This window comes from Pseudophryne corroboree, chromosome 3 (genome assembly GCF_028390025.1).
Source record: "Pseudophryne corroboree isolate aPseCor3 chromosome 3, aPseCor3.hap2, whole genome shotgun sequence".
In the NCBI taxonomy this organism is placed as follows: Eukaryota; Metazoa; Chordata; class Amphibia; order Anura; family Myobatrachidae; genus Pseudophryne; species Pseudophryne corroboree.
In genome coordinates this window covers 274,810,261-274,836,117 of record NC_086446.1, presented here as the reverse complement: position 1 = coordinate 274,836,117, position 25,857 = coordinate 274,810,261, and the positions used below count along the sequence as shown (strand labels likewise).

Sequence of the window (25,857 nt, the reverse complement as noted above, 5' to 3'; positions counted from 1 at the left end):
TCTACAATGAAGCCTCTGACTCCACATGTTTCCCGAAAGAGATGTTAGAGGCCCGAATAGTTACCATCCCTAAGCCAGGAAAATCCCCTACAGTGGTTCAGAATTACCGCCCAATAGCATTGCTGAACACTGACCTTAAATTGTTCGCTAAGATGGTTGCGAATAGGATTTCCCTTCTCCTGCCTAGTTTGATTAACCCTGACCAGGTGGGTTTTGTTCTGGGCCGGCAAGCGTCAGATAACACACGTAGGGTTATTAATTTGATTGACCGCTGCCAGGCCCGGAGCGAACCTCTCTTGCTTCTTTCCCTGGATGCAGAAAAAGCATTCGAAAGGCTCCACTGGGACTATTTAAGGGTTACCCTGGGCCATTTTGGATTTGCGGGTAGGATTCTTGACTCCATTTTCGCTTTGTACTCCTCGCCCTCGGCTTCAGTTTTCACCAATGGGTGCAACTCCTCTTCATTTAATATTACTAATGGGACTCGGCAGGGATGCCCATTATCACCCCTTATCTTTGTACTAGCTGTGGAACCTCTGGCAAAGCGAATTAGGGTGTCGGACTCAATTGTCGGTCCAGTGGTGGGAGGGATGCCCCATAAAATCTGTCTTTTTGCTGACGATATCTTAGTGTGTCTTAGAGAGCCTGAATCGTCCTTACCTCATTTACACTCTCTTTTGGACTCTTATGCAGCGGTCTCCTACTACAAACTGAACCCGACTAAGACTGAGGCCCTCCCTTTTAATATTTCTGACAGCGCTCTTAGTCGTCTAAAGAATGATTATAAGTATGCGTGGCAAATTAGATCGCTTAAATATCTGGGTGTACATATATCTAGGGGGCGGGACTTAATGGGGTGTAACTACGACCCACTTTTTCGTGCATTTGAATTATTTATTAAAGATTGGATGGTGCAGGAGGTCTCCTGGGTCGGACGAGTGGCAGCTGCGAAGATGGTTCTTTTACCAAAATTGATGTATCTCTTCCGTACCATCCCAAGGACTTTCCCCAAAGATGTTTGTAACAGATTCAATCGTCTATTAACTAAATATATTTGGGGGGGCTCAAAGCCGAGAATAGCGAAATCCACATTAACTGCTCCAAAGTGTGCCGGTGGAGTTGCATATCCAGATTTAGAGAGATACCATATTGCTTGTTTACTCACCCAGGCTAGAGATAGGTTCACCCAGGGCAATTTTAAACCATGGGCATCCCTGGAACAGGAGGCAATATCCCCCTTCACACTATCAGACTTGTTTTGGTTGCCCATCAAATCATTCCCAGCTGGAGTTGCTGAGTGCGCCGCAGTCCACGCAACGCTGTTGGCATGGAGGGACGTAATTAAGTCTCTCCCTGCTGGTGCTCTGCCCTCCCCCCAGTTGTCTCTCCACGCTATAGCCCTATTGATCCCAGATTTGCAATTACACCACTGGCGGGCCATGGGTCTCACCACTCTAAAGGATGTCCTCCGAGACGGTGCTTTAGTCCCCTTCTCCCTACTCCAGGAACAATTTCAGGTACCCAAACAAGATTTTCACAAATATCTACAATTGCGGCATTGGCTTCAAAGCTGCTCTCCCAGTCGAGTCCCACATACTGATCTCCCTAAAATGCTGATGTCACTCCTAGTGCCTAGCGGCAATAGGGGAGACATATCCAGATGGTACCAGCATCTTGTGACCGAGTCCCACCATGGGGTATTCCCTGCACAGACTAAATGGGAAAAAGACCTCCCTGCAGTCTTCACCGAAGATGTCTGGAAAGATCTCTTTAAATCCTGTTTTAGAATTTCCAACTGTGTAAATCATTGTGAAATGTATTATAAACTGGTTCATAGGGTATATTTAACGCCGGCCCGTTTGCACAAGATTTGGCCTGATGTCTCCGCTAGTTGCTAGAGAAATTGTGGGATGGTGGGAGATATTCTTCATATTTTTTGGTTATGTCCGACAATCCGGGCGCTCTGGAGGGAGGTGTTCCTATTCATTTCCCACATACTAGGAGTGGTCCTTCTGCCTGACCCCCTCTTGGCACTCTTTCACTATTACGAGAAGGAGATGTCTAGCGGTGATAGATACCTTTTAGGCCATATCCTCATAGCCTCTAAAGCCGCCAATGCCTCCAAATGGAAGTCGGCGGTCATCCCCAATATTTCGATGATAGAAAATAGTCCATCAACACTATGTTTTTGAAACAGCAGAGGGCAATTATTCTCCAGGAAATACCTCTATTAGTAAGAAGTGGTTTAAATGGTCCCTTTACAGGGAGGGCTCGGGCCGGATGGGTGCATTCGGCGCTCCAGCTGACATTCCAGACCTCTCTGTGCTTCGCTCCCCGGTCCATACCGGGCCTTAACTTGCTAAGTGATGCAGACCTCTGGTCTTTCATTATACTATGATTTCATTGTTGTATTACGATATCCCTGATACGTACTCACCCTCCCCCATATCTTTATTAGTTCTGTTATGTATATGTCTCCCCCCCCCTCCTAATTTTACTTACCAATCTAAATGTACATGTAATCTGTATGAAAACTCAATAAAAATTTTATATTAAAAAAAAAAGCAGCACTGGTCCAAGTACAGATCCCTTGGGTACTCCACTGGTAACATTTCCCTCCTGTGAATGCACTCCATTTACCACAACTCTCTGTTTTCTATCCTTCAACCAAGATCTTATCCATTCAATAATCCTAATATCCAATCCCAAACTTTCAAGTTTATTTAGCAGTCTGCGATGTGGAATAGTGTCAAAAGCCTTACTAAAGTCTAGATAAGCTATACCCATGGCTCCACCTTTATCCATCACTTTAGTCACACAGTCAAAAAATAAGAATTTACTTACCGATAATTCTATTTCTCGTAGTCCGTAGTGGATGCTGGGGACTCCGTAAGGACCATGGGGAATAGCGGCTCCGCAGGAGACTGGGCACAAAAGTAAAGCTTTAGAACTACCTGGTGTGCACTGGCTCCTCCCCCTATGACCCTCCTCCAAGCCTCAGTTAGGATACTGTGCCCGGACGAGCGTACACAATAAGGAAGGATTTTGAATCCCGGGTAAGACTCATACCAGCCACACCAATCACACCATATAACTTGTGATCTAAACCCAGTTAACAGCATGATAACAGAGGAGCCTCTAGAAAAGATGGCTCACTACAGCAATAACCCGATTTTTTTGGGTAACAATAACTATGTACCAGTATTGCAGACAATCCGCACTTGGGATGGGCGCCCAGCATCCACTACGGACTACGAGAAATAGAATTATCGGTAAGTAAATTCTTATTTTCTCTGACGTCCTAGTGGATGCTGGGGACTCCGTAAGGACCATGGGGATTATACCAAAGCTCCCAAACGGGCGGGAGAGTGCGGATGACTCTGCATCACCAAATGAGAGAACTCAAGGTCCTCCTCAGCCAGGGTATCAAATTTGTAGAATTTTACAAACGTATTTGCTCCTGACCAAGTAGCTGCTCGGCAAAGTTGTAAAGCCGAGGCCCCTCGGGCAGCTGCCCAAGATGAGCCCACCTTCCTTGTGGAGTGGGCTTTTACAGATTTTGTCTGTGGCAGGCCTGCCACAGAATGTGCAAGCTGAATTGTACTACAAATCCAACGAGCAATAGTCTGCTTAGAAGCAGGAGCACCCAGCTTGTTGGGTGCATACAGAATAAACAACGAGTCAGATTTTCTGACTCCAGCCGTCCTGGAAACCTATATTTCCAGGGCCCTGACAACGTCTAGCAACTTGGAGTCCTCCAAGTCCCTAGTAGCCGCAGGCACCACAATAGGTTGATTCAGGTGAAACGCTGAAAACCACCTTAGGGAGAAACTGAGGACAAGTCCTCAATTCCGCCCTGTCCGAATGGAAAATCAGATGAGGGCTTTTACAGGATAAAGCCGCCAATTCTGACACGCACCTGGCCCAGGCCAGGGCCAACAGCATGACCACTTTCCATGTGAGATATTTTAACTCCACATATTTAAGTGGTTCAAACCAATGTGACTTTTGGAACCCAAAAACTACATTTAGATCCCAAGGTGCCACTGGAGGCACAAAAGGAGGCTGTATATACAGTACCCCTTTCACAAACGTCTGAACTTCAGGGACTGAAGCTAGTTCTTTTTGGAAGAAAATTGACAGGGCCGAAATTTGAACCTTAATGGACCCCCATTTCAGGCCCATAGACACTCCTGTTTGCAGGAAATGTAGGAATCGACCTAGTTGAAAATTCCTCCGTCGGGGCCTTACTGGCCTCGCACCACGCAACATATTTTCGCCAAATGCGGTGATAATGTTTTGCGGTTATATCTTTCCTGGCTTTGATCAGGATAGGAATGACTTCATCCGGAATGCCTTTCTCCTTCAGGATCCGGCGTTCAACCGCCATGCCGTCAAATGCAGTCGCGGTAAGTCTTGGAACAGACAGGGTCCTTGCTGGAGCAGGTCCCTTCTTAGAGGTAGAGGCCACGGATCCTCCGTGAGCATCTCTTGAAGTTCCGGTTACCAAGTCCTTCTTGGCCAATCCGGAGCCCGAATATAGTGCTTACTCCTCTCCATCTTATAATTCTCAGTACCTTGGGTATGAGAGGCAGAGGAGGGAACACATACACTGACTGGTACACCCACTGTGTTACCAGAGCGTCTACAGCTATTGCCGGAGGGTCCCTTGACCCGGCGCAATACTTGTCGAGTTTTATAAACATGTGGAAGACTTCTGGGTGAAGTCCCCACTTGCTGACAGTGCTATCACATGATTTTCCGCCCAGCGAAGAATCCTTGCAGCTTCTGCCATTGCCCTCCTGCTTCTTGTGTCACCCTGTCTGTTTACGTGGGTGACTGCCGTGATGTTGTCCGAATGGATCAACTCCGGGTGACCTTGAAGCAGAGGTCTTGCTGAGCTTAGAGCATTGTAAATGGCCCTTAGCTTCAGGATATTTATGTGAAGTGATGTCTCCAGGCTTGACCATAAGCTCTGGAAATTCCTTCCCTGTGTGACTGCTCCCCAGCCTCGCAGGCTGGCATCCGTGGTCACCAGGACCCAGTCCTGAATGTCGAATCTGCGGCCCTCTAGAAGATGAGCACTCTGCAACCACCACAGGAGAGACACCCTTGTGCTTGGTGACAGGGTTATCCGCTGATGCATCTGAAGATGCGACCCGGACCATCTGTCCAGCAGGTCCCACTGGAAAGTTCTTGCGTGGAATCTGCAGAATGGGATTGCTTCGTAGGAAGCCACCATTTTTCCCAGAACCCTTTCATTGATGTACTGAGACTTGGCTCGGTTATAGGAGGTTCCCGACTAGCTCGGATAACTCCCTGACTTTCTCCTCCGGGAGAAACAACTTTTTCTGGACTGTGTCCAGGATCATCCCTAGGAACAGACGACGAGTCGTCGGAATCAGCTGCGATTTTGGAATATTGAGAATCCAATCGTGCTGCCGCAACACTACCTGAGATAGTGCTACACCGACCTCCAACTGTTCCCTGGATCTTACCCTTATCAGGGAATCGTCCAAGTAAGGGATAACTAAAATTCCCTTCCTTCGAAGGAGTATCATCATTTCGGCCATTACCTTGGTAAAGACCCGGGGTGCCGTGGACCATCCATACGGCAGCGTCTGAAACGGATAGTGACAGTTCTGTACCATAAACCTGAGGTACCCTTGGTGAGAAGGGTAAATTGGGACATGAAGGTAAGCATCCTTGATGTCCCGAGACATCATGTAGTCCCCTTCTTCCAGGTTCGCAATCACTGCTCTGAGTGACTCAATCTTGAATTTGAACCTCCGTATGTAAGTGTTCAAGATTTTAGATTTAGAATCGGTCTCACCGAGCCGTCCGGCTTCGGTACCACAACAGTGTGGAATAATACCCCGTTCCCTGTTGCAGGAGGGGTACCTTGATTATCACCTGCTGGGAATACAGCTTGTGAATGGCTTCCAAAACTGCCTCCCTGTCAGAAGGAGACATCGGTAAAGCCGACTTTAGGAAACGGCGAGGGGGAGACGTCTCGAATTCCAATTTGTACCCCTGAGATATCACCTGAAGGATCCAGGGGTCTACTTGCGAGTGAGCCCACTGCGCGCTGAAATTCATTGAGACGGGCCCCCACCGTGCCTGATTCTGCTTGTAAAGCCCCAGCGTCATACTGAGGGCTTGGCAGAGGCGGGAGAGGGCTTCTGTTCCTGGGAACTGGCTGATTTCTGCAGCCTTTTTCCTCTCCCTCTGTCACGGGGCAGAAATGAGGAACCTTTTGCCCGCTTGCCCACGAAAAGACTGCGCCTGATAATACGGCGTCTTCTTATGTTGAGAGGCGACCTGGGGTACAAACGTGGATTTCCCAGCTGTTGCCGTGGCCACCAGGTCTGAAAGACCGACCCCAAATAACTCCTCCCCTTAATAAGGCAGTACTTCCAAATGCCGTTTGGAATCCGCATCACCTGACCACTGTCGTGTCCATAACCCTCTACTGGCAGAAATGGACAACGCACTTAGACTTGATGCCAGTCGGCAAATATTCCGCTGCGCATCACGCATATATAGAAATGCATCTTTTAAATGCTCTATAGGCAATAATATACTGTCCCTATCTAGGGTATCAATATTTTCAGTCAGGGAATCCGACCACGCCAACCCAGCACTGCACATCCAGGCTGAGGCGATTGCTGGTCGCAGTATAACACCAGTATGTGTGTAAATACATTTTAGGATACCCTCCTGCTTTCCATCAGCAGGATCCTTAAGGGCGGCCATCTCAGGAGAGGGTAGAGCCCTTGTTCTTACAAGCGTGTGAGCGCTTTATCCACCCTAGGGGGTGTTTCCCAACGCACCCTAACCTCTGGCGGGAAAGGATATAATGCCAATAACATTTTAGAAATTATCAGTTGTTATCGGGGGAAACCCACGCATCATCACACATCTCATTTAATTTCTCAGATTCAGGAAAACTACAGGTAGTTTTTCCTCACCGAACATAATACCCCTTTTTGGTGGTACCCGTATTATCAGAAATGTGTAAAACATTTTTCATTGCCTCAATCATGTAACGTGTGGCCCTACTGGAAGTCACATTTGTCTCTTCACCGTCGACACTGGAGTCAGTATCCGTGTCGGCGTCTATATCTGCCATCTGAGGTAACGGGCGCTTTAGAGCCCCTGACGGCCTATGAGACGTCTGGACAGGCACAAGCTGAGTAGCCGGCTGTCTCATGTCAACCACTGTCTTTTATACAGAGCTGACACTGTCATGTAATTCCTTCCAACAGTTCATCCACTCAGGTGTCGACCCCCTAGGGGGTGACATCACTATTACAGGCAATCTGCTCCGTCTCCACATCATTTTTCTCCTCATACATGTCGACACAAACGTACCGACACACAGCACACACACAGGGAATGCTCTGATAGAGGACAGGACCCCACTAGCCCTTTGGGGAGACAGAGGGAGAGTTTGCCAGCACACACCAGAGCGCTATATATATATACAGGGATAACCTTATATAAGTGTTTTTCCCCTTATAGCTGCTGTATTTTTAATACTGCGCGTAATTAGTGCCCCCCTCTCTTTTTTAACCCTTTCTGTAGTGTAGTGACTGCAGGGGAGAGCCAGGGAGCTTCCCTCCAACGGAGCTGTGAGGGAAAATGGCGCCAGTGTGCTGAGGAGATAAGGCCGCCGAGAAGGGGGCGGAGCCTATCTCCCGTTTTTCTGTGTATTCTGGCAGGGGTTAAATTCATCCATATAGCCCAGGAGCTATTTGTGATGCATTTTTTGCCATCCAAGGTGTTTTTATTGCGTCTCAGGGCGCCCCCCCCCCAGCGCCCTGCACCCTCAGTGACCGGAGTGTGAAGTGTGCTGAGAGCAATGGCGCACAGCTGCAGTGCTGTGCGCTACCTTGTGGAAGACAGGACGTCTTCTGCCGCCGATTTTCCGGACCTCTTCTTTCTGGCTCTGTAAGGGGGCCGGCGGCGCGGCTCTGGGACCTATCCATGGCTGGGCCTGTGATCGGTCCCTCTGGAGCTAATGTCCAGTAGCCTAAGAAGCCCAATCCACTCTGCACGCAGGTGAGTTCGCTTCTTCTCCCCTTAGTCCCTCGATGCAGTGAGCCTGTTGCCAGCAGGTCTCACTGAACATAAAAAAAACTAAAACTAAACTTTTCACTAAGCAGCTCAGGAGAGCCACCTAGTGTGCACCCTTCTCGTTCGGGCACAAAAATCTAACTGAGGCTTGGAGGAGGGTCATAGGGGGAGGAGCCAGTGCACACCAGGTAGTTCTAAAGCTTTACTTTTGTGCCCAGTCTCCTGCGGAGCCGCTATTCCCCATGGTCCTTACGGAGTCCCCAGCATCCACTAGGACGTCAGAGAAAAGTCAATAAGATAAGATTTGTTTGACATGATCTCCCCCCAGTGAATCCATGCTGTTTGGGATCCTGTAAATTGCCGGATTTAAGATAATCTACAACTCTCTTTTAAGAGTGTTTCCATCAATTTCCCTACTACTGATGTAAGACTCAATGGTCTGTAGTTGTTTGCCTCTTCCTTGCTTCCACTTTTGTGCAGTGGGACTACGTTTGCTCTTTTCCAGTCCTCTGGAATTACTCCTGTAGCTAATGACTGGTTGAATAATTCTGTCAATGGTGCTACCAGCACCTCTTTAAGTTATTTTAGTATCCTTGGATGTATCCCATCTGGCCCCATAGATTTGTCCACTTTCAGCTTTGAGAGTTCTGTTAGGACCTTCTCCTCTGTAAATGTACTTATGTCATTTTCCTGAATATCCCTGAAACTTAACTGTGGCCCCTTCCCCTCTCTTTCAGTAGTAAATACTGAGCAAAAATAATTATTAAGATGATCTGCTATTAAATTGTCTCCCTCAACAAGACTCCCAGTGTCTGTCTTTAGTTTCATTATTCCGCCTTTTGTTTTTCTCCTTTCGCCTATATACCTTAAAAAAGTTTTGCCTCCTTTACCCACTGACTGGGCCATTTTCTCCTTAGCTTGTGCCTTTGCACATCTGATTACCTTCTTAGTATCCTTCTGTCTAACAAGATATATCTCTTTGTCTTCATTATTTTGTGTCTGCTTATATTTCCTAAAAGACATCTTTTTTGCTTTCACAATATTTGCTACTTCTTTTGCAAACCACACTGGCTTCCTTTTCCTTGTGTTTTTCCTAACACTTTTGATACAAAGGTCTATTGCCTTTAATATTGCACATTTTAATGTTTCCCACCTCTCCTGCACGGCTTTCAAGTTCCTCCACTCTACCAAAGAATCGCTTACACATTTTCCCATCCCTACAAAATCAGCCTTCCTAAAATCCAACACCTTTGTTTTTGTATGGGATGAATCAGTCTCCGTCTTTATGCTGAACCTTACTGCTTGATGATCACTGGATCCCAGGTTTTCACCCACTTTTACGTCCGATATTCTGTCTCCATTTGTAAGTATTAAGTCTAATATAGCGTCTTTCCGAGTGGGCTCCCTCACCAATTGGTGGAGGGATGCTACCTGAAGGGAATTTAAAATGTCCCTACTTCTAGTGGAACTAGCAACAGACACTTCCCAGTTTACATTAGGAAGATTAAAGTCTCCCATGATTATTACCTCTCCTTTTAATGCCATTTTAGTTATGTCCTGCAATAGGTACTTGTCGAGTTCCTCTTCCTGACCTGGTAGCCTGTATATCACGCCAATACGAATACTCGACTTTTCCCCTGTTTCTATGGTCACCCAAAGGGCCTCAGTTTTTTCTTCAATACTTTGTATTAATGTAGTATTTATGCATTTTTTTTACATACATTGCTACCCCTCCTCCGATTTTTCCAATTCTGTCCTTCCTAAATAAAGTATATCCCGGTATAGCTATGTCCCAGTCATGATTTTCATTGTACCATGACTCTGTAATTGCCACAATGTCTAGATCATCCCTTGTCATTATTGCAATTAGTTCTGGGATTTTATTTCCTAAGCACCTAGCATTTGCACACATAGCTTTTACAGTTTTTTTTGTGCTTTTCCTGTTCCTAGCTATGTTCCTCTCTCTGCCTATTTTTATTTGGTTTTGATCTGAATTATCTTCTATTGCTGTGGATATGCTACCTATTCCCTTTGCCTGCAGAAACAATACCTCTGTGTTGGGGGAGCAGATTTCTTTATTCTTGTTTGGTTCACTGCCCCCCTCTGTTAGTTTAAATAGTTCTTGATGAAGCATCCAAACTGTTCAGTAAGTATTCTTGTTCCCCTTGAAGATGGGTGCAGGCCGTCACTTTTGTATAAGCTCCTATCTTGCCAGATGGTGTGACTGTGGCCTATAAATCCAAATCTCTACTCATTGCACCATGTCCTTAGCCAAACATTGAAGTTTCTGATGCGGTGAGTTGTCTTCCCCTCTGTGTACTGGCAATACTTCTGAAAAAGATACAGTGGTTGCCACCTGCTTCAGAGCAGTCCCTAACTTCCTAAATTCATCTTTTACGGCCATGAGTTCAGCATTTGCCAGGTCATTTGTCCCTAGGTGGACAATGACATCCACCTCCCCATCTTTTCTTGCTGCCTTCACAATTCTTAGCATGCGCTTTTTATCCCTTGGAGCTGTGGCTCCAGGTAAGCACCTTGCTTGTTTCTCTACTTCATTTGCATTTCCCAGATGTATTCCTCTAATAATGGAATCTCCCAAGAGAAGTGCAGTCCTTTTTGGGGATGCAATTTTTCTGTTCCATTTCCTGTTCCTATAGTTGGTAGAAGTCCCCATATCCTCCTGTTCTGTAGTAACTCTATTAGTTGTATCTTCCAGCCCTGCAAGAGTAGCATATGAGTTTTGCAGTGTCACCGCTTGCGGGAGGTGTCTGTGTCCATCTGGAAATCTCTGCCCTTGAGAGCCCACAGTAGTCCAGGCAGAATGTCTTCTGGTGGCTCTCTGAGGCAGTGGAGGCTTCAAAGACACAGACATCCTACAAATCTCAGCATGCAGTTTTGCTATCTCCTCCTTCATCAGAGAAAATTGCTCACAGATTGGACAGCAGCCGAGTCTCCACACTGCCTCTTTCCAAACAAATGCTTTACATCCATTGCACTGCACAAGGCCAAACATTGTATCAGATGTTAATGGTATTGCAAATCTTTGTGTCACTTTTTGTGTATTATAAAACTCACCTTTTTCTGTATTCTAACTCACCTGTTGCTGTTTCAAACTCACTTAATAAGCCAAGCCTCACTTTAGAATGCAAGCCTCTCACAATGAGCAAGCTCAGAGTCTAGTCACTGTTTATATAGTTTCTCAGACAGCTGTTCTATTCAGCCCCTCCTCCTAATCACTTCACACCTAGATTCAGCCCCTCCTCCTCCTAGTTTCTCTCTTGGCATAGTGATATAACTGATGAGTACCATGCCCGTAATCTAGGGTTCGATTCCAGCAAAGGACGCACTTGTATTGTATATCTGTGTAAAAAGTAGCATCCATAGTTTTTTTTCTAATTTTCCCAAAACAAGTTCTACCATACTTTCTATACAGACTCAGACATGCACACACATACAGTATACAGTCAAAATAAGAAAAAAAAAAACATAGGTGCTACTTTTTACACAAATATACAAGTGTGACTTTTCAAATTACGAGATTCTTCTCTTTATGAGACTGCGTTTACTGTACTTCTTTCCGGGCCACCCCATTGCTTTAATAGGCAGTCTCCCCCCAATCCCACCACCGTGAGACTTGTGTTTTCATGGACTGGGTGTACTGCTTAGTAAATGACAAACACAACACGGCGGGTAGACTACTCTATGTAAATGAATGGCTTATGCTGGCTTTGGTTGGGGGAAGGGAACCCAGAAAGCACGTTCATTTGTAAGGCATGCTAGCATTGTGCATGCACCTAAAGATCGAGAGATGCCTGGCGTGAGTGAGCCGTCATTTGCTGGGCAGCTCTGCTAACGTCTGGCATCTTTTCTTGCTGTAAATGCATCTTATACACACCGCTATGTGAACAGGACGCACAAGCACCTTTTGCTGATTAAAATGATTTGCGACATGCCTATAGTTTGTGTACGAGTCCGGCTGTATCTGCATCTGAAATGCTAAGTTACAGTGATTACCAGGAAAACACTGTAACATAGAATTTCATTAGCATATACATCCACAGGATCACACTGAATATAAATAACACTCGTAATTTGAAAAGCCACACTTGTATATTAGTGTAAAAAGTAGCATATCATCTGTGCAAAAAGTAGCATTCACAGTTTTCTTCTAATTTTGCCAAAACAAATTCTGTTGTGCTTTGTATACACACTCAGATATGCACACAGATATAGTCAATTTTTTTTTTAAACCCTGTGGATGCTACTTTATAAACAAATATACAAGTGTGGCTTTTCAAATTACGAGATTCTTCTCTTTATGAAAGTGTTATCTTTATTATTTATTTATTACCAGTTATTTATATAGCGCACACATATTCCGCAGCGCTTTACAGAGAATACTTGGCCATTCACATCAGTCCCTGCCCCAGTGAAGCTTACAATCTATATTCCCTACCACATGTACACACATTCACGTTAGTGTTAATTTTGTAGGGAGCCAATTAACCTACCAGTATATTTTTGGATTGTGGGAGGAAACCGGAGTACCCGGAGGAAACCCACGCAAGTACGGGGAGAATATACAAACTCCACACAGTTAGAGCCATGGTGGGATTCGAACCCATGACCTCAGTGCTGTCAGGTAGTAATGCTCACCATTACACCATCCGTATCTTTATAAGCCTGGGTTTACTGTATTTCTTCCCAGGCCTCCCCATTGCTTTAATAGGCAGCCTCCCCCACCCCTAATCCTACACCCTGTGATAGTTGTAATTTTATGGACTGTGTGTACTGCTTAGTAAAAACACAACACGGCTGGTACACTACTGTACGTAAATGAATTGCTTATGCTGTCATTTACTAAGTAGTACACCCAGTCCGTGAAATCACAAGTCTCAAAGGGGTGGGACTGGGGCTGGGGGAGGCTGCATATTAAAGCAATGGGGAGGCACAGGAAGAAGTACAATAAACCCAGTCTCATAAAGATATGTCTAATGTAATTTGAAAAGCCATACTTGTAACATAGTAACATAGTATCTGAGGTTGAAAAAAGACAATTGTCCATCGAGTTCAACCTATTTGTGGTCTCCTATGCATGATGATTTGACTAAAATTTCTGACTGATGCTGCTGTCAGCCGTTGCATTTTATCCCTATTTATAGTAACTATAGTGCATGACTATGCACCATAACCCTGGATATCCTTATCCATTAGGAATTTATCTAACCCATTCTTAAAGGTGTTGACAGATTCCGCATTACAACTCCCTCGGGCAGGGAATTCCAAACACGTATTGTCCTTACCGTGAAAAAGCCTTTACGACGTTTTGTGCGGAATCTCCTCTCCTCTAACCTGAGCGAGTATCCACGAGTCCTCTATGTTGATCTAACCAAAAACAGGTCCCGCGCAAGCTCTGTGTATTGTCCCCTTATATATTTGTAGATGTTGATCATATCCCCTCTTAGTCTCCGCTTTTCCAATGTAAACATGCCTAGTCTTTCAAGCCTTTCCTTGTATTCCATCGTCTCCATGCCCTTAATTAGTTTGGTCGCCCTCCTCTGTACCTTTTCTAGCTCCAGGATATCCTTTTTGTAGTACGGTGCCCAGAATTGTACACAGTATTCAAGGTGTGGCCTCACTAGTGATTTATATAACGGTAGTATAATACTCTCGTCCCTAGCATCAATACCCTGTTTTATGCATGCTAATATCTTATTAGCCTTCTTTGCTGCAGTCCTACTTTGGGTACTACTGCTTAGCTTGCTATCTATGAGGACACCTAAGTCCTTTTCCAGTACAGAATCCCCTAATTTTACCCCATTTAGTAGGTAGGTGTAATTTTTGTTCTTGTTACCACAGTGCATTACCTTACACTTGTCTGTGTTGAAGCGCATTCTCCATTTGGCTGCCCATGCTTCTAATTTAACTAAATCGTTCTGAAGAGACTCGGCATCCTCCTCTGTATTTATAGCCTTACACAATTTGGTATCATCTGCAAAAATTGACACCATGCTCTCTAGACCTTCTGTTAGGTCGTTAATGAAAATATTGAACAATAGCGGTCCTAATACTGAGCCTTGCGGCACACCACTTAGCACTTCAGTCCAAGTTGAAAAAGATCCATTAACCACAACGCGCTGCTCCCTATTATCGAACCAGTTTTTGACCCAAGTGCATATTGTGCTTCCTAGCCCTGTTTCTTGTAGCTTGTAGTTAAGTCTCATGTGTGGTACAGTATTAAATGCTTTGGCAAAGTCTAAAAAGATTACATCCACGTCTTTACCCTGATCTAGGTTTGCGCTTACTGTTTCATAAAAGCCAAGTAAGTTGGTTTGACAGGATCTGTCCTTCATAAACCCATGTTGATTCCTTTTAATGACCTTATTGACTTCAAGGAACTTCTGAATACTATCTCTTAGAATACCTTCCAATACTTTCCCCACTATAGATATAAGACTAACTGGTCTATAATTACCTGGTTCAGCTTTACTTCCCTTTTTGAATATAGGCACTACTTCCGCTATACGCCAGTCTTTGGGAACCATACCTGATATAACTGAATCCTTAAAGATCAAAAATAGCGGTTTTGCCAGTTCAGAGTGAAGCTCCATTAGAACCCTTGGGTGAATACCATCGGGCCCTGGTGATTTATTAATCTTTAAATGTTTTAATCGGTCACAGACTACTTCCTCGCTTAAATAAGTACCTATCAGTGGGATATTCTCATTATTGAGATTGTGTGTCAGTCCCTGAATTGGGTCCTCTCTAGTGAATACTGTTGAAAAAAACTCATTTAGTGTGTCCGTTATGTCATTATCATTTTTGCTTAAGACTCCCAACTTGTCTTTTAAAGGGCCTATACTCTCCTTCTTTAATCTCTTGCTATTAATTAATGTATTTAAAGAATTTTTTGGGATTCGCTTTGCTTTCCTTTGCTACTAGTTTTTCAGTTTCTACTTTAGCCGCTCTTATTTCCTTCTTGCAAATTTTGTTACATTCCTTATAGTGCTGAAATGACTCTGCTTCCCCGTCCGATTTGTATTTTTTAAATGCTCGCCTTTTCTTGCCCATAAGTTCCTTAATCTTTTTGTTAAGCCACATCGGTTTATGATTTTTATTCCTTTTTTTGCTGCTCCTAGGAATAAATTTGAGTGTATTTTAAGTTAGCAGGAATTTTAGTACCTCCCATTTCTCTGTAGTATTTTTTCCTAAAAACAAACCTTCCCATTCAATATCCCTGAAAAATACCCTCATCTTTTCAAAATTTGCTTTGCTAAAGTTTAGAGTCCTAGTTGAGCCAGTATATGGCTGTTTATGGAAACTGATATTGAATGTGACCATATTGTGGTCGCTGTTTCCTATGGGTTCCCCTACTATAATACCGGATATCAAATCCCCATTGTTTGTTAATACCAGGTCTAAGATTGCATTGTACTTAGTTGGTTCCTCAATTAGTTGGACTAAGTAGTTATCATAAAGTGTGTTTAAAAACATATTGCCCCTAGCAGTACCACATGAATCGTTTTTCCAGTTTATCTCTGGATAGTTAAAATCTCCCATCACTACTGTCTCCTACTCCTGCTGCTCTTTCAATTTGCTTTAGTAACAATTCCTCATCAGATGCGTTGATACCAGGCGGCCTATAGCATACACCCAATAATAACTTTTTTATTCCTTTTTCCCCGCATGCAATTTCTACCCATAATGTCTCGACAGTGTCTACAGTCCCCTCCTGAATATCTTCCCGTATATCAGGTTTGTATTGTATATCTGTGTAAAAACTGGCACCTACAGCTTTTTTTGTAATTTTAAATGTATATCTACATGCATGTCTGAATCTGTATATGAACCACAACAGAGCTTGTATTGGAAAAATTTATAAAAAAAACCTGTGAATGCTACTTTTACAGATATACAATACAAGTGTGTCCTTTGTGGGAATTGAACCGTAGCTCACGGGCATGGCAACCATCAGTGATACCATTATGCCAAGGAAGGCAGTGACATAGTGATGTTGGTCATTGTCATTTCTTTTTATAGTGCTGTGTGTCCCAACTATTGCTGATTGTAATGATTTTTTCTTTTCTTTTAGAGAGCTGTGTATAACTCTGAACTGTGCTTTTCTTTGTGTGTATTGGAGACGCTGAGTCAATCTTTTTCTGTGTTCACATTTCTAATTAATATAGAGATCATCTAAAAAAATAAGAATTTACTTACCGATAATTCTATTTCTCGTAGTCCGTAGTGGATGCTGGGGACTCCGTCAGGACCATGGGGAATAGCGGCTCCGCAGGAGACAGGGCACAAAAATAAAGCTTTAGGATTAGGTGGTGTGTACTGGCTCCTCCCCCTATGACCCTCCTCCAAGCCTCAGTTAGGATACTGTGCCCGGACGAGCGTACACAATAAGGAAGGATATTGAACCCCGGGTAAGACTCATACCAGCCACACCAATCACACCGTATAACTTGTGATCTGAACCCAGTTAACAGTATGACAAACGTAGGAGCCTCTGAACAGACGGCTCACAACAAATAACAACCCGATTTTTTTGTAACAATAACTATGTACAAGTATTGCAGACAATCCGCACTTGGGATGGGCGCCCAGCATCCACTACGGACTACGAGAAATAGAATTATCGGTAAGTAAATTCTTATTTTCTCTAACGTCCTAAGTGGATGCTGGGGACTCCGTCAGGACCATGGGGATTATACCAAAGCTCCCAAACGGGCGGGAGAGTGCGGATGACTCTGCAGCACCGAATGAGAGAACTCAAGGTCCTCCTCAGCCAGGGTATCAAATTTGTAGAATTTTGCAAACGTGTTTGCCCCTGACCAAGTAGCAGCTCGGCAGAGTTGTAATGCCGAGACTCCCCGGGCAGCCGCCCAGGATGAGCCCACTTTCCTTGTGGAATGGGCCTTGACAGATTTAGGTTGTGGCAAGCCTGCCACAGAATGTGCAAGTTGAATTGTGCTACAAATCCAACGAGCAATCGTCTGCTTAGAAGCAGGAGCACCCATCTTGTTGGGTGCATACAATATAAGCAGTGAGTCAGACTTTCTGACTCCCGCCGTTCTTGAAATATATATTTTCAATGCCCGGACCACGTCCAACAACTTGGAATCCTCCAACTCGTTAGTAGCCGCAGGCACCACAATAGGCTGGTTCAGGTGAAACGCTGACACCACCTTAGGCAGAAAATGAGAACGCGTCCGCAGTTCTGCCCTGTCCGTATGGAAAATCAGATATGGGCTCTTATATGATAAAGCCGCCAATTCTGATACTCTCCTGGCTGAAGCCAGGGCCAGTAGCATGGTTACTTTCCATGTAAGATACTTCAGCTCCACCGATTTGAGCGGCTCAAACCAATGGGATTTGAGAAAATCCAAGACTACATTAAGATCCCACGGTGCCACTGGGGGCACAACCGGGGGCTGTATATGTAGTACTCCTTTTACAAAAGTCTGGACTTCAGGAACTGAAGCCAATTCTTTCTGGAAGAAAATCGACAGGGCCGAAATTTGAACCTTAATGGACCCCAATTTGAGGCCCATAGACAATCCTGTTTGCAGGAAATGTAGGAATCGACCCAGTTGAAATTCCTCCGTGGGGGCCTTTCTGGCCTCACACCACGCAACATATTTTCTCCAAATGCGGTGATAATGTTGTGCAGTCACCTCCTTCCTGGCTTTTACCAGTGTAGGAATGACCTCTTCCGGAATGCCTTTTTCCTTTAGAATTCGGCGTTCAACCGCCATGCCGTCAAACGCAGCCGCGGTAAGTCTTGGAATAGACACGGTCCCTGCTGAAGCAGGTCCCGTCTTAGAGGTAGAGGCCACGGATCCTCCGTGAGCATCTCTTGAAGTTCCGGGTACCAAGTTCTTCTTGGCCAATCCGGAGCCACTAGTATCGTTCTTACTCCCTTTTGCCGTATAATTCTCAGTACTTTTGGTATGAGAGGCAGAGGAGGGAACACATACACTGACTGGAACACCCACGGTGTTACCAGAGCGTCCACAGCTATTGCCTGAGGGTCTCTTGACCTGGCGCAATACCTGTCCAGTTTTTTGTTGAGGCGGGACGCCATCATATCCACCATTGGTTTTTCCCAACGGTTCACAATCATGTGGAAGACTTCTGGATGAAGTCCCCACTCTCCCGGGTGTAGATCGTGTCTGCTGAGGAAGTCTGCTTCCCAGTTGTCCACTCCCGGAATGAATACTGCTGACAGTGCTATCACATGATCTTCCGCCCAGCGAAGAATCCTTGCAGCTTCTGCCATTGCTGTCCTGCTTCTTGTGCCGCCCTGTCTGTTTACGTGGGCGACTGCCGTGATGTTGTCCGACTGGATCAACACCGGCTGACCCTGAAGCAGGGGTTTTGCCAGACTTAGAGCATTGTAAATCGCTCTTAGCTCCAGTATATTTATGTGAAGAGACATCTCCAGGCTTGACCATACTCCCTGGAAGTTTCTTCCTTGTGTGACCGCTCCCCAGCCTCTTAGACTGGCATCCGTGGTCACCAGGACCCAGTCCTGTATGCCGAATCTGCGGCCCTCTAACAGATGAGCACTCTGCAACCACCACAGAAGAGACACCCTTGTCCGTGGCGATAAGGTTATCCGCTGATGCATCTGCAGATGCGATCCGGACCATTTGTCCAGCAGATCCCACTGAAAAGTTTGTGCGTGGAATCTGCCGAATGGAATCGCTTCGTAAGAAGCCACCATCTTTCCCAGGACTCTTGTGCATTGATGCACAGACACTGTCCCTGGTTTTAGGAGGTTCCTGACAAGTTCGGATAACTCCCTGGCTTTCTCCTCCGGAAGAAACACCTTTTTCTGAACCGTGTCCAGAATCATTCCCAGGAACAGCAGACGTGTTGTCGGGGTCAACTGAGATTTTGGAAAATTCAGAATCCACCCGTGTTGTTGCAGCACTACTTGGGTTAGTGCTACTCCGTCCTCCAGCTGTTCTCTGGACCTTGCCCTTATCAGGAGATCGTCCAAGTAAGGGATAATTAATACGCCTCTTCTTCGCAGAAGAATCATCATTTCGGCCATTACCTTGGTAAAGACCCGAGGTGCCGTGGACAATCCAAACGGCAGCGTCTGAAACTGATAATGACAGTTTTGCACCACGAACCTGAGGTACCCTTGATGTGAAGGGCAAATTGGGACATGCAGGTAAGCATCCTTTATGTCCAGGGACACCATAAAGTCCCCTTCTTCCAGATTCGCTATCACTGCTCTGAGTGACTCCATCTTGAACTTGAATTTTTGTATGTACAGGTTCAAAGATTTCAGATTTAGAATAGGTCTTACCGAGCCGTCCGGCTTCGGTACCACAAATAGCGTGGAGTAATACCCCTTTACCTGTTGTAGGAGGGGTACCTTGACTATCACCTGCTGAGCAAACAGCTTGTGAATGGCTTCCAATACCGTCGCCCTGTCTGAGGGAGACGTTGGCAAAGCAGACTTTAGGAACCGGCGAGGGGGAGACTTCTCGAATTCCAACCTGTAACCCTGAGATACTACCTGCAGAATCCAGGGGTCCACCTGTGAGCAAGCCCACTGTGCGCTGAAATTCTTGAGTCGACCCCCCACCGTTCCTGAGTCCGCTTGTAAGGCCCCAGCGTCATGCTGAGGGCTTTGCAGAACCCTGGGAGGGCTTCTGTTCCTGGGCAGGGGCTGCTTGCTGCCCTCTCTTACCCCTTCCTCTGCCCCGAGGCAGATATGACTGTCCTTTTGTCCGCTTGTTCTTATAGGAACGAAAGGACTGCGGCTGAAAAGACGGTGTCTTTTTCTGTTGGGAGGGGGTCTGAGGTAAAAAAGTGGATTTTCCGGCAGTTGCCGTGGCCACCAGATCTGATAGACCGACGCCAAATAATTCCTCCCCTTTATACGGCAATACTTCCATATGTCGTTTGGAATCCGCATCACCTGACCACTGTCGCGTCCATAAACTCCTTCTGGCAGATATGGACATCGCATTTACTCTTGATGCCAGAGTGCAAATATCTCTCTGCGCATCTCGCATATAAAGGAAAGCATCCTTTAATTGCTCTATAGTCAATAAAATACTGTCCCTATCCAGGGTATCAATATTTTCAGTCAGGGAATCCAACCAGACGACCCCAGCACTGCACATCCAGGCTGAGGCGATGGCCGGTCGCAGTATAACACCAGTATGTGTGTATAAACTTTTTAGGGTAGATTCCAGTCTCCTATCAGCTGGATCCTTGAGGGCGGCCGTATCAGGAGACGGTAACGCCACTTGTTTTGATAAGCGTGTGAGCGCCTTATCCACCCTAGGGGGTGTTTCCCAGCGCGCCCTAACCTCTGGCGGGAAAGGGTATAATGCTAATAACTTTTTTGAAATTAGCATTTTTCTATCTGGGTTAACCCACGCTTCATCACATACATCATTTAATTCCTCTGATTCAGGAAAAACTACAGGTAGTTTTTTCACCCCCCACATAATACCCCTTTTTGTGGTACTTGCAGCATCAGAGATATGCAAAGCCTCCTTCATTGCCGTGATCATATAACGTGTGGCCCTACTTGAAAATACGTTTGTTTCATCACCGTCGACACTAGATTCAGTGTCTGTGTCTGGGTCTGTGTCGACCGACTGAGGTAAAGGGCGCTTTACAGCCCCTGACGGTGTCTGAGACGCCTGGGCAGGTACTAACTGGTTTGCCGGCCGTCTCATGTCGTCAACTGATTTCTGTAATGTGCTGACATTATCACGTAATTCCATAAACAAAGCCATCCATTCCGGTGTCGACTCCCTGGGGGGTGACATCACCATTATCGGCAATTGCTCTGCCTCCACGCCAACATCGTCCTCATACATGTCGACACACACGTACCGACACACAGCAGACACACAGGGAATGCTCTTATCGAAGACAGGACCCCACTAGCCCTTTGGGGAGACAGAGGGAGAGTTTGCCAGCACACACCCAAGCGCTATAATATATATGGGAACAACCTTATATAAGTGTTGTTCCTTATAGCAGCTTAAATATATCCAATATATCGCCAAAAAATGCCCCCCCTCTCTGTTTTACCCTGTTTCTGTAGTGCAGTGCAGGGGAGAGTCCTGGGAGCCTTCCTCACAGCGGAGCTGAGCAGGAAAATGGCGCTGTGTGCTGAGGAGAATAAGCCCCGCCCCCTATTTCGGCGGGCTTTCCTCCCGTAGATTTAGATAACTGGCATGGGTTAAATACATACATATAGCCTTAATGGCTATATGTGATGTATTCTTTTGCCTTAAGGTATTAAAATATTGCTGCCCAGGGCGCCCCCAGCAGCGCCCTGCACCCTCCGTGACCGCTTGGTGTGAAGTGTGTGACAACAATGGCGCACAGCTGCAGTGCTGTGCGCTACCTTCATGAAGACTGAAGAGCCTTCTGCCGCCTGTTTCCGGACCTTCAATCTTCAGCATCTGTAAGGGGGGTCGGCGGCGCGGCTCCGGGACGAACCCCAGGGTGAGACCTGTGTTCCGACTCCCTCTGGAGCTAATGGTGTCCAGTAGCCTAAGAATCCAATCAATCCTGCACGCAGGTGAGTTGAAATTCTCTCCCCTAAGTCCCTCGATGCAGTGAGCCTGTTGCCAGCAGGACTCACTGAAAATAAAAAACCTAAAAAACTTTTTCTAAGCAGCTCTTTAAGAGAGCCACCTAGATTGCACCCTGCTCGGACGGGCACAAAAACCTAACTGAGGCTTGGAGGAGGGTCATAGGGGGAGGAGCCAGTACACACCACCTAATCCTAAAGCTTTATTTTTGTGCCCTGTCTCCTGCGGAGCCGCTATTCCCCATGGTCCTGACGGAGTCCCCAGCATCCACTTAGGACGTTAGAGAAAAAGTAGTTCTTACACTACAAGCATCGTTTGCCTTTACAATGGAGACTTCACTCAATCGCAATGGTGGTTTTCAAAAGCGACAGCAGGTGGACGAACACCATTATTGCACTCGATGGAGACTTAGGGGGTAATTCCAAGTTGATCTAATTTGCAGTGTAAAAATAGAGAAGCCAGTATTTACCCTGCACAGAAACAAAATAACCCACCCAAATCTAACTCTTTCTGCACACGTTATATCTGCCTCCCCTGCAGTGCACATGGTTTTTCCCAACTGCTAAAAAAATTCCTGCTGCGATCAACTTGGAATTACCCCCTTAATTCATTACACTGTGACTGAATATACCACACTACAACAAGGTGCAGGCAAACGTAATGTGACTAGTTTTTCGCACTACATGCCACACAGAGGATAGATGAGCATGGCTACATCTGTAGGAAAATATTATATAAGTCTATTACTGGTTATAATAAAAGTACTTGGTGTGATTAAATTAAGTCAAATGGCTGTTGTATGATTTTTTAAAAAAATGTTAGAAAATTATAGAAAGCTATTTTTTTTACTGTACATTTCGATGTATCCCATTTCTACATTTCCGCCAAAATCCTGATCATTCCACTTAGACTAATTTAAATAGCTGTATCTTCAGTTTCATGTACAGAGAAAGTTATGAAAAGGGAGGACTTTCATAATTTGTTCATATTTATGATGGTGGCAAATACCTGGCTGGACCATATAATACCTAGCATCAGTGTCCCCCATAGGATGTAAGAGAAAAGCATATTATAAAAAAAATATATATATATATATATATATATATATATATATCCCTCCTTTATGAAATGTGGAGTCGTATACTTTTAATTTTTTTTGTCCTTTTAAATCTGGCAACTTTGTTGCATTATGTTTAACTTATACTATTTCTTCAATGAAATCTGGGTTCTAAATGTGTATTCATTGTGGACCTGATTCACAGGTGGATGTAGTGGCGATGCTGCACACAATATCCCATTATATTATGGCTGCGCATGCATCCGAGTCGACTCGATTGTTCACTCTTGGAGATGCAGAAGTAATTTGGACACAGGGAGGGTGGATTTCAGTGGGCATTCCTGGGAAGTAACATGATGTGGGCTAGACGCGGACAGCGGCTGCATCTAAAGACGCAGAACTGCTCACAAAAATGCCATGTTCAGACTGAGAAAATGCACCTGCTATAGGGTTGGTAAAAATTTTGATGGTGCAACCGATGGAACATCTCAAGAGGCACAGAGGTGGATTTATACTGCTGCAAGTGGGAATCTCAGTAAGAAGATCACCAGCTGCTGTATTAGTATAAAGACGGAGCTGCAGCAAAAGATGCAGACACTACTGAATCTGACTCAGAATAGCCTGTGTTGTTTCTTCAGCTCTATTTTCGATTATGCTATGGTGACTGTTTGCTTTTCTTTATTTAAGACCCTTATGATTGTATTCATTTGCTTGTACAGTTGTTGCTTATTTATTATACCTTTCAATGAATACAATACAAAAAATAAAAGCAAGACTTTGATATTTAAGAATTGTAAAGACTAATGACTGAAAGATGGTTTGGTGGTCCTCTCATTAATTAATTAATGCTTTGCAGTATATTAAATGTGTTCATTTTAAAAAGAACTCCTGCTTTTTCACTTGACAAATAACTTAAGGACAGGCATTTCTGCCAAGATGAATGTACTTGCTCTGCATGAAACGGTAAGTATTTCTCACTTAAAAATGAAATTGCCAATACAGGTTGAGTATCCCATATCCAGAATGCTCGGGACAAGAAGTATTTTGGATATCGGATTTTTCCGTATTTTGGAATAATTGCATACCATAATGAGATATTATGGCGATAAGACCTAAGTCTAAGTACAGAATGCATTTATGTTTCATATTCACCTTATACACACAGCCTGAAGGTAATTTTAGCCAATATTTTTAATAACTTTGTGCATTAAACAAAGTTTGTGTACATACACACAATTCATTTACTTTTCATATACATCTTATATACACAGCATGAAGGTAATTTAATAGAACATTTTTAATAACTTTGTGTATTAAACACAGTATGTGTACATTGAGCCATCAGAAAACAAAAGTTTCACTATCTCACTCAGAAAATACCGTATTTCGGAATATTTGGATATGGGATACTCAACCTGTATATTCTTTATTCAAATTAGTGCTTTTCTTGAGGCAACAGCTCTTATTAATGTAGTGTTTTGCTCATCTGCTCAAAACATTGGTCAGTTTCTGAAAAATTATCAAATGTACTATTTTCACATATACTTACTATCTATACATATCAACAAAGATGTTCAACATCCACATGCCACATGACAATACCCAGCCACCCACCCTCTCTTCCAGACCATAAACTAATGCAGGTGAAAGCTCATGGTGAGAAACATGATCTTGCTTTTCCTCCTGCAATCATGTTATCAGAGTTGAAGAATTAGAGACCTACAGTGGGACCAAGGCAAGAGAGGGACAGAAATAAATATCAGTGTCACTCCTTACAGAGGGCCTGATTCAGATTCATTGGAGTTGCTATCACTGCAGCTTCCTTGTAATCAGAAGTAATAGCGCTGTATGGTGATGGAGCAGGAGGCGTTTATTAAAAGCAGACACCTCTTGCTGCAGCAGTGATACAACCTGCGTCCTAGGACACAGCATCGGATCATTCGCTCACCATCAGGTGGGTTACGGCGTCCATGGTACCGTCGCAGAGGCCAGGAAATCTCCTTCCTGCAACAGAGATCCCTGGCCTCTTTCCACCCCCTAAATGGCAGCGACTCAGCAACAGCCTGTCAATCACTGACAGTCTGCTGCTGCACTGCTTCCTAAGTCGCAGGACCCAAAGTCCTGCGACATAGTACTGGGCAAAGTACTGAAAATCGATACTTTGCGATGATAGGCGTAGGCCTACCAGACCTGAATCAGGCACAGACATTGCAGGAATAAAAACAATGATATCTATCACCTTGAGCTTCAACTTCTGGGGAAATAATTAACACCAGTGACCTCTGAATAGGGAGGTATAGGGACACTCATCACTGTCTCCTTTAACATTCGCAGGCCTAAAACAAGGTTCTCAACTTGTCTCGTGGAAGGACTTTCACTGACCTTTACACAGACTAAAATAATAGGACATTCAAAAAAATATTTTATACAGAGCTTTAAAACGAATTTCAAAAACTAAAATCTCCAGCTCAGCCTATTTAAATACAGTATATGGATTATACAACAAATTGGTATACTGTATAAATCCTATAAATATTATGACATTGCAAGCCCTCAAAACCTATATTAAAATAAGATCTCTCATACCAAAAAAGTCTGAAGTAGTCGTTCCCTCATCTCCAAAGCAGTCTTGATTAAAACGATCTCTCTCCTCTCCATTTATGGACATAGAACTCTGCTCAGGTAAATAGCTGTTGGTGCTTACTTCAAAGGAGTCATCTTTGGGAGAGTCCTGTCTGAATGTATCTAGGTAATCTCCTGTATAACAGGTCCACAATGTTTTTTTGTTCTTACAAAAGTGACATTCAACAACCTATAGCTTTAAGTCGCTTAGCATTTACAATTTGTATGGTTTTCGAAATTCTCCAAAATTGGAAATGTAAAATAGTGAGTTTATAGCATTACGATAGGCAAGTAGGGAGACCAGGCTGAAACAAATGTTTGTCAGAATGGTCAAATATTAGGGAAATATAAAATTGACCTATTAAAGAACATACCAAAACCATCATGAAGAATAAGTTGTCTTCCATAATCTTCTCTAATCGTGATGTCCTCTATCCGGCTCTGGTTCAGAGTGAAATGATCCACCACGTCAATTAAACTGCACAAAAATGAAAACACTGTTCCAAAAAGATA

General features: G+C 44.5%; 1 protein-coding gene across 5 annotated transcripts in view; it reads right to left on the bottom strand.

Annotated features, from left to right (window-relative positions):
• The window catches only part of RAD21L1 (RAD21 cohesin complex component like 1), a 619,411-nt gene that overhangs the window by 392,585 nt on the left and 200,969 nt on the right, over window positions 1-25,857 (bottom strand). For 4 of the 5 annotated variants that reach the window (XM_063959128.1, XM_063959127.1, XM_063959130.1 and 1 more), the window contains exons 5-6: window positions 25,719-25,822; window positions 25,309-25,479 (exon numbers count right to left, since the gene is read on the bottom strand). In XM_063959128.1, coding sequence (XP_063815198.1) covers window positions 25,309-25,479; window positions 25,719-25,822 — 275 coding nt within the window. The remainder of the gene's footprint in view (window positions 1-25,308; window positions 25,480-25,718; window positions 25,823-25,857) is intronic. The other variant, XM_063959131.1, reaches the window with a different exon arrangement.